Here is an 8,085-nt window from a genome sequence, read left to right as displayed (position 1 = left end):
CTTTATTCGTTATTAATTTCGCACTTTCACTCACAATGACTGCTCTGTTAAATTAAATTTAAAAAATATTCTCAAATTTTGAAAACACGGTTATTACTTGTGTCGTTCTGTTTTGCTTCATTCTTCATAATGCGGCACAGTTGTAGTAAAATGATATCATTATAGAGTGAATTAATCTTATAAATTGAACGATAGCGTGGTTCGTTCCTCTTACTGTTGCAAATTTTTAAACTTAATATCAAATCCTCCAATCACACACGCTCAACTTCATTTTTTCGTATGAACATTCTCTCGGGGAGTATGACGTTAATTAAAGGTTAAAAATACGCTTAGCGCTACGAAGAAATAAAAACCATTTCGATCGACGGCGGTGAGAGCTAGTAAGAAGCTGAGTTGGATTGATTCTGTAAAGCACTTTTACATGGTTATGCTACGCACTGCGGAGCATTGATAGATTCTCGTAAGCATTTGTTTTTCTTATTTTATACAGGGTCAAGTGTGCGGTCCTCCCCTGCGCCGAAGTGCAGAGAGCTGACACACGTCTCTATACACGATCTGAACATTGCCACCTTTTCCGTTATCGAGTTATCTGTTACACAATGATTTCGAACTCGTCATCAGAGTCGTCTAGCAAGCGGGTTTCTACTTCCTCAAACTCTGTAAAAAATGCAACGTTCTAAATTAGGAAAAAACGAAATCAACTTTAATCAATATCAGTACCTTCAGTTACGATTTCCGTAGCAGAGATCTCATTGAATGCCTCATTTGGTTCGCTGTTTTTCCTCGACGATGCCGACGAAACGGTTGTGGGTGTCCACGGCGCTTGACGTGTCTTGGTAACCTCAAACAACGCCTGGCAGCTTCCGCTGTTCAGCTCCTCGTTGAACTGTCGTACTAAATCCTCAAATTCTTGCTTGGTTGCGCACATGAAGCATACCGCCAACGACGGGTCCATAGCTTGAAAGTTAATCCTCCTGGCAAACCTTTGGTGGAAAGTTTCGTCCAGTTCTAGTTCCTCCGGTTCGGCCTTGTTTCCGATCGTGCCGCTTCGTTGGACGGTGTGCGGATCCAGAAAGAGCGCTTCATCGCCTACGTAACCAATAAAGTAGAGCGCTTGATTTGGGCGCCCACCGATCATTCCACAACTTCCACTCAACTCGAAGCATTTTTTCAGTCCTTCGATGTAGATCGGGTTGACTTCGCTTAAACCCAATCGAAGGGGTATTATCAGAAGTAAAGGCTTCCACCTTTCACCATCGTTTTTGTCCATGCAAAGCTCCACTGAAAAAAATAATAGTTTCTTTTACTGGCGAACTAAAAGCGTTATTTTCGGGATACTCACAAACTTCTTCGGTAGCCAGCGTGTTATCAAGAGCAACGTGTATAACCAGGTTGCACCAATCGTCAAATTTTACTAGCTTCCTGCAATTTTTCCAATAATAAAAAATGATTGCTTTCAACGATTATCGCAGAGAACTTACTTCAGCACTTGTGCGACTGTATTTGGACCGAACCACTCGCCAACGCGTTTCTCCTCGGATGACTCTCCGGTCAGCGCAATCTGGTGCAGTGAAAAGGGCGCCTGCTTGTTGTCCTCGAATCGGTTGATGATTCGCAGGTAGCTCGGATCTTTTGTCTCTGGCGTCCACTGCCACTCTCGACCCAGATGGAGCTGAGTTAATGCTTGTGCGAGCACCATCTGACCACAGCGCAGCATGCAGCCCCATCCCTTGTCGGTAGTGAGTAACGATCCTCCGATGGGGACAAATCCGCGCCGGTATGTGCACCACAGACGGCTCTGGACGTCCTGTCGCACTGCGTCTACATCTGTAACAATAGAAATTAATAACGTTTCCTGTATTTACACAACACTTTTTATGATATCGAATCAAATGTATTTAAAAATCTAATATAAAAAAATTGCTTCGTACAGATTGATTTTGACCTTCTGACAGAGCACAATTAGTTTCATGCACACTCCAAGCGCTAGTAATAATTTCACAATAATAGGAACAAATTGGTGTATTTTTAGTTGCCGCAAAATCGTTTCTTGTCGAATCAGCTGTATCATACTAACACCACAAAACAGTAAATTATATTCACTTTATGGACTGCGAAAGAAAGTAGCACAAGGAAACGGCAAATTATTTCGATGCAGTTACATTGGAATGTCTGTAGACAGTGTAAACATGTTTCTTATCAGCAGACTCTGAAATTTAAATTCTATGTTTTGAAAGAAATTCGTAACCGTTCCTTGGAGCAAGCAATCGAAAGTTGCAACACAATCAACTATTGAATTGCACTCAAAATACAATAGCAAAAATTTTGAAACGCAATATTGTCTTCGTCATCAACATCATCATCATCGGTCATCGCACCCATTCATTCATTCAGTCATTCGTCTCAAGAATTTCTGTGCTTTGATTAAGCAGATACATATAGGGGAGCCAGGTAGGATGGCCTTCCTGGTGAAAGCGACAAAGCAAAAAACTGACAGGGTAGTAAAACAAAGTAGAAAATAGACGTATTACAAGGATAAAATGGACGCCTCCTAATTTTACCTGCAATCGCATTGTACTGCTTGCCTAGAATCCAAACCACGACATCCGCTTTCGGTATGTCATCCGGCTCCACGGATCCTCCGATGTCGTAATTCACGTACGTGTCCAGCATGTATTCCATAATTGCTAGGCTTTGCAGTTTTCAGATAACATTGACACTATTACTAGCCAACAGTATGGGACAGTTCAGCTCTCTAGTAAACTTTTTCCACTAGCACAAGTTCCAACGGTAGTCACTGTTTTGTTACTTTTCTACAATGTAACTTCCAGGCACTAAAAAGTTCAATTATAAATCACTAGAACTTCCTCTGTTCATTGAAGGACTCGAATGAAACTGCAAATTTAGAATGTCTTTTGTTCAGTATTGTTGTTATTTTTGACCATATTTTGACGCATCTTCGCTGCACAGCTGGTTTCTTGATACTGCACACGACGGTTTATGTTTAGTCAAACTTGGTGTAAATTCTAAGATCACAGTATGTAGCTTCGTTTGCAAGATTGCTAACGCACTGGAACAATTCTGCATGTGCGCTAGAATTTAGTTTTCTTTTTTCAGTCTGCCTGGAAAATATCCATTACCTGGCACTGGTTTACCGAAAGCTCTATTCACGTTGACGGCATTAAACGATCTCTTGCACACTCATAGAAATGCCCGTATGTACGTGTGGGTGAAAATCTGCCAAAATGTTTTGATCTCTTGCGCTCTTTAAGAAATTCCTATTCGGCTACACCCCTATAGTAAACTTTTGGAGATGGCAGCAGCTTACGTTCGTCAACGCGAATACCGAAAGAAGCGGGCTAAATTCCGCTGGTTCGCTAACAGCTAATTAGCTCAGTTAATATTTTGGTTAGCGGTTAGTGGGTTCGCTAATTTTTATAACCGTTAGTGTTTTTGTTAGATTCCGCTAAATTTATGTATCGCTTAATAAACCGCTAACTTTTTTTAGCAGGAAAATTGTTGAGAAATATGAAAATGTTCTTTTATTTCCTTTATTTAGTTATAATATGTTCGCACAGCTTTGGGTCGAATGGTTCCAAATTCCAAACTTTTGTGCACGGGCACAGTTAATAGACTCATTAATTCTCAATAAACATCGAAATTTTTCGGTTTTCTTAGACATCACTAAAAAAAATTTCATAAGTCTGGAATCAAGTATCAAGATCAATGTAACATGATTGTGAGGAAAGTGTTGCTCGTGCCACAGATGCGGAAGCACCAACGTAAGAAAGTTTTCTCAACAACCAACGAAAATTATTATTTGAAAACAAGTTTTTTACAAATTTTTTATGGCAGCAGAAAACTCTAACGTAAACTTCACCTCTAAACTATTCTTTACCTTATGGAAAATGTTTAATCTCATATGCATCTGCGAACATGTTGGCTGAGCATGTTGATGAATTTAAATTCAGTTGACATGTTTACCCCTGTGTGAACGCCGCGAACCAAGTTGGTAGAAGATGTTGACCATGGCGCTCGGCTCGAATGACCCGGCCAACCCTCTTGTTAATTTTAAGCCCAACAAATTCGGTCGTGTACGTGCATGTATGCGGCAGCTGACTCAGTTACCTTTGGAGTACGCTAGTTTTTTTTATGAAACTGTAAGCAAATTTGCTCAGTCCCTGGACTTGTTTGGACGTAGCTAGGTATATAATGCGATTATAAAGCTATCTATAGCTACGATATGTTCAAACTCATATGCTAATGCTAATGCTAACTGTAAGCAAGTTTGTTCAATCATCCAGTAAAACTATGCTCTTAAAAAAGTTTTCTACAAAATTTTCTTCGGTAGTGCAAGACTCCAAATTATGTTAGAAAAATTATTTTCTACGCCATGGGACATTTTCAAAGCTAAGGACCAATCGAGTTGCACCTCCATCAGCGAGTGTGCTAGGCAGTGGTGTTTTTCTATTCAACTCTGCTTTTTTTAAATAAAATTGCTAATAAAATTTTAAATAAAACAGTAAATTTACAATTTATATAAAGTCCTAAAATACAATAATACAAAATATGCAATCTGTAAATACACACGACGTCGCAAATAATACTATTTCTTTACAATGATAACTAATCAGATCGTTTACACTCAGCTTTCCCCTTGATGAAGATTTCACTTTCTGAAATTTTCAATTCTACCTCCTTGCCCTTGTACGGCACATAAAACGTATCATACGAACGCTGTATTTTGCCGTTAATCAAAGCTCCGCGGTGCTTCGCTCGACCTATATAGAGCGGTTCACCCTGTTCGCTAATGCCTGCCGGTGTGCCATTCAGCAGTATATTGTAGCTTTCTACTGGAACGAATCTACCACTGCTGCACAGTACTTCATATTGTTTGCGTTCGTAGCTTTTACCACCCCAAGGAACGAAGCAGGCCTTTTTCTCCGGTATTACTGCTCCCGGGGCAACAGAACCCATCACTTCCGCTCGGCCAACGTACAGTTTCTGTTTTCCTTTCCGCCCTGCCACGACAGCATCGGCAGGTATTTCACCATTTGAAGCAGCAATCCATTTCATTCCGTTCAATTTATCCCAGCGCCGAAGAAAATTCCAATTGCTCTCCTTGTATGGCCGCTCCAGTTGAAAGGGAACATAGTCATCGTACAGAGAAGCTAAAATAGCAATAAGATAAACGCTAGCGGATCGAAAATTCGTACTCAAGAAATTGCCTCACCATATTGAACCATGATGTCAATTGCTGATGACTAATGCTTTGTTATTCAGTGTTGCGCTCAATGTATTGTTATTTGGTTTACAACCAGCATTCGAGTGACTGTTTCGTTTTCTTTACTTATCACTAGTAGAGCACGGAGATGTTTTCATTTGTGATGCATAAACTGATAAATCTACTTAACTGTTATTTAATCTTTCTTCTTGTGCAAAGATGCAGTCGTGGTTTTCCTTTTTGGTAACCAATTTTTTACTTGTTCTGTGCAAGGGAGTTCGGCATAGAATCACATCTCGTGAAATTAAAATAAACAGATTTTAACCAGCTTATATATTTTTTTTTATTTTATGCGAACTCATCTAATACCAGTATTTCATATTTATTGTGCGCTACTTCGTTGCCTTCGTACGGAATGTAGCACACTTTATGCGTGGGTTGAACTTTGCCCAAAATATATTGATTTTTAATTTTTACGCGCCCTATGAAAAGTGGCTCTCCAAACTCCGATTGTCCTCCTCTAATAGCTCCAATCGGAATAAAATGTTCTCGACCTGGCACGAATTTTCCCTTGCAATTGCAAAGGAATTCGAACCTATTTTTTCTATGCTCGAGAGATCCCCAGGCAATGTGACATCTCTGCGTCATTGGGCTTATAAATCCTGGAGTGCTAGACCCTCGATGAGCTGCTCGACCAATAAATAAAGAACCATTATTATCAGATCCTCCAACAGTGGCACCCTCAGGAATGTGATTATTATCTTCCTCGCTCATATACCAGTAATGATAATCGAGTGGACCAGGTGTGTTGCATACAAAGACTTGATATTCGCTGAAGCCCATTTCTCGTCCTTTGTAACCAATATAGCAAACACCATGAGATCGCTGAACCTTGCCGCAAATTAGCTTTCCTTCGTGTTGAACTAATCCAATGAACAAAGGTTCTCCATTCTCGGATATCCCGGCAAAACTTGCGTTCAGCAGACTTTCGGTACACCGCTCCGACACAGGTACAAACATGCCCTCGCTGCACAGTACCTCGTAAATATCTTTTTCGTGTTCATCTCCACCCCAAGCAATGATGCAAGCCTTTCGCTCGGGTATAACCATACCAGGTGTCACTGAACCCTGGTGGTGCGCTCTGCCGATGTAATACTTCTGGCCATCAATTTCACCGGTGGCCACCGCAGATGACGGCACCGCCCCGTTGCAGGCCCAAACCCATTTCATACGGGCTAGAAAATCTCGCCTGTCCAACACACGCATACGAGCTTGCCGATTCAGCCGTGGTTCATCTTCGTAAGCCCACAACCCTCGCCAGACTGCCATTTGAGATACTGACAAAGGAGAAACTAGAAAGCAGTCTCTGTGAATTTTGGTGCCGACGATATGCTAAAAACAATGCTACTTACCTAAATTCACCATTTTGGTATAATTTTCTTATAACTGCAATGTTTTATAGAAGATTTTTCACACCAGATGTACGTAATAAGACACGGAGATCCTTTCGTTTTGATAGACTGCCTATAAAAGAGTCAGTGATTAATTTCTTTAATACTTTCCAATTTCCATACCCAATGCACTGGATGCGCTCAGTTTGTTTTGAATTTGCTGCTCTGCATTCCGATTCCAATTAGATTCAACTCGGCTTGCAGTCTCGCCGCTCAATTGATGCTCAATTTTCTCTCATTGCTGCTCTTTCTCTCTAAATGTTGCTCAAAAATTAACAATAATGTCAAACGGACGGATTTTGTGCACGCTTAAATTTGGGCGTTTCAAGCGTAGTTTTAGTAACATTTTAATAGTTTATTCCTGAATTCTGGCTTTTCAGTTTTCAGAAGGTCGCATAATCAACCCTTTTGCATTCACTATGCGACCTTCAGAAAACTAAAGCCAGAATTGTTTGAACTGTTTGTTCAATATAGTAATTTATGCCAAAAACAATATTCAAAATAATTTTTACGTTGAAATTATAGGAAAAGTTAAATGAATAACACCCGCAGATAAGTTTACGTAGCAAGGACGTGTGAATTATTTTAACCATCTTAAGACTGTCCCAAATAGAGTGGATGCCACCCAGTTTTTAGTAAAATTAAAAAAAAAAACAAAAATTTCATATAATAAATTTTTATTAAATACCTATGTTGATAAAATATGATTAGTAAGTACAACTCTATCAGCTCGTCATGCAAAACGGTTTATTAAGCCAAATGCCTCAATCACGCAAAAGCTATTGAATCTTTCAAAAAAAGATTTGAGTACTTTTAGCGGAGTGGTTACTGGTCATTGTCCAAGCAAATATCATCTGAAAGTAATAGGAAAGCTTAATGATGATAGATGTCGTTTCTGCAATCTAGAGTGTGAAAGTGCTCATCATATACTGTGCGAATGCACGGCATTATTCAATAAAAGGCGCAAATTTCTTGATAAAGGACTGTTGGAGCCTTCGGAAATATGGGCTAGTTCTCCTCAGAAAGTAATACAATTTATTCTCAACATATTACCGTGTTGGGATGATGCCTTCAATTAAAATAACAATTACTAAACAATATAGTAGCTGTAAAGACATACAGCAAAAGAGGACACACCACAATAGATCAAAGAACTGGTCGCAGTGGTCCAAGGTCCCCAACAAGGAAAAAAAAAAAAAGTACAACAAGTTAGTGTTCTCAATTTCTGTTAGTCTGTTCCATTTATAATTTGGCCGCACAATATATCTTTTTGCAAATTTTTTTTATTAATCTTTAAAAAAATTGCAAAGAGATATTTTTAATCTTTTCTGATAAACTTTTGAACTTTTCGCTGAATAACTTTCATCGTTTTCAATTTTTAGCATTAGGAAAACAGTCATTCCAGATTAA

General features: G+C 39.4%; 3 protein-coding genes across 3 annotated transcripts; all 3 read right to left on the bottom strand.

The window, feature by feature from the left end:
- On the bottom strand, window positions 1-2,954 carry LOC128741882 (cysteine protease ATG4B). The gene is made up of 5 exons (XM_053837984.1): window positions 2,562-2,954; window positions 1,482-1,827; window positions 1,343-1,422; window positions 721-1,281; window positions 1-657 (listed from the first exon to the last, which is right to left on the bottom strand). The coding sequence occupies exons 1-5, from the start codon at window positions 2,680-2,682 to the stop codon at window positions 593-595; spliced, it is 1,173 nt and encodes a 390-aa protein (XP_053693959.1). The 5' UTR covers window positions 2,683-2,954; the 3' UTR covers window positions 1-592.
- Window positions 2,955-3,950: 996 nt separating this feature from the next.
- LOC128743413 (uncharacterized) lies at window positions 3,951-5,318 on the bottom strand. The gene is made up of 2 exons (XM_053839976.1): window positions 5,234-5,318; window positions 3,951-5,171 (listed from the first exon to the last, which is right to left on the bottom strand). The coding sequence occupies exons 1-2, from the start codon at window positions 5,244-5,246 to the stop codon at window positions 4,627-4,629; spliced, it is 558 nt and encodes a 185-aa protein (XP_053695951.1). The 5' UTR covers window positions 5,247-5,318; the 3' UTR covers window positions 3,951-4,626.
- A 236-nt stretch (window positions 5,319-5,554) lies between these two features.
- On the bottom strand, window positions 5,555-6,817 carry LOC128743274 (uncharacterized). Its single transcript, XM_053839819.1, has 2 exons — window positions 6,637-6,817; window positions 5,555-6,576 (listed from the first exon to the last, which is right to left on the bottom strand). Exons 1-2 carry the CDS (start codon window positions 6,647-6,649, stop codon window positions 5,573-5,575), a joined length of 1,017 nt encoding a protein of 338 aa, XP_053695794.1. The 5' UTR covers window positions 6,650-6,817; the 3' UTR covers window positions 5,555-5,572.
- Window positions 6,818-8,085: the final 1,268 nt, after the last annotated feature.

Source organism: Sabethes cyaneus, chromosome 3 (genome assembly GCF_943734655.1).
Source record: "Sabethes cyaneus chromosome 3, idSabCyanKW18_F2, whole genome shotgun sequence".
NCBI classification, from domain to species: domain Eukaryota; kingdom Metazoa; phylum Arthropoda; class Insecta; order Diptera; family Culicidae; genus Sabethes; species Sabethes cyaneus.
Note: the sequence above shows the minus strand (reverse complement) of the source record. Positions and strands in the feature narration are given on the sequence as shown.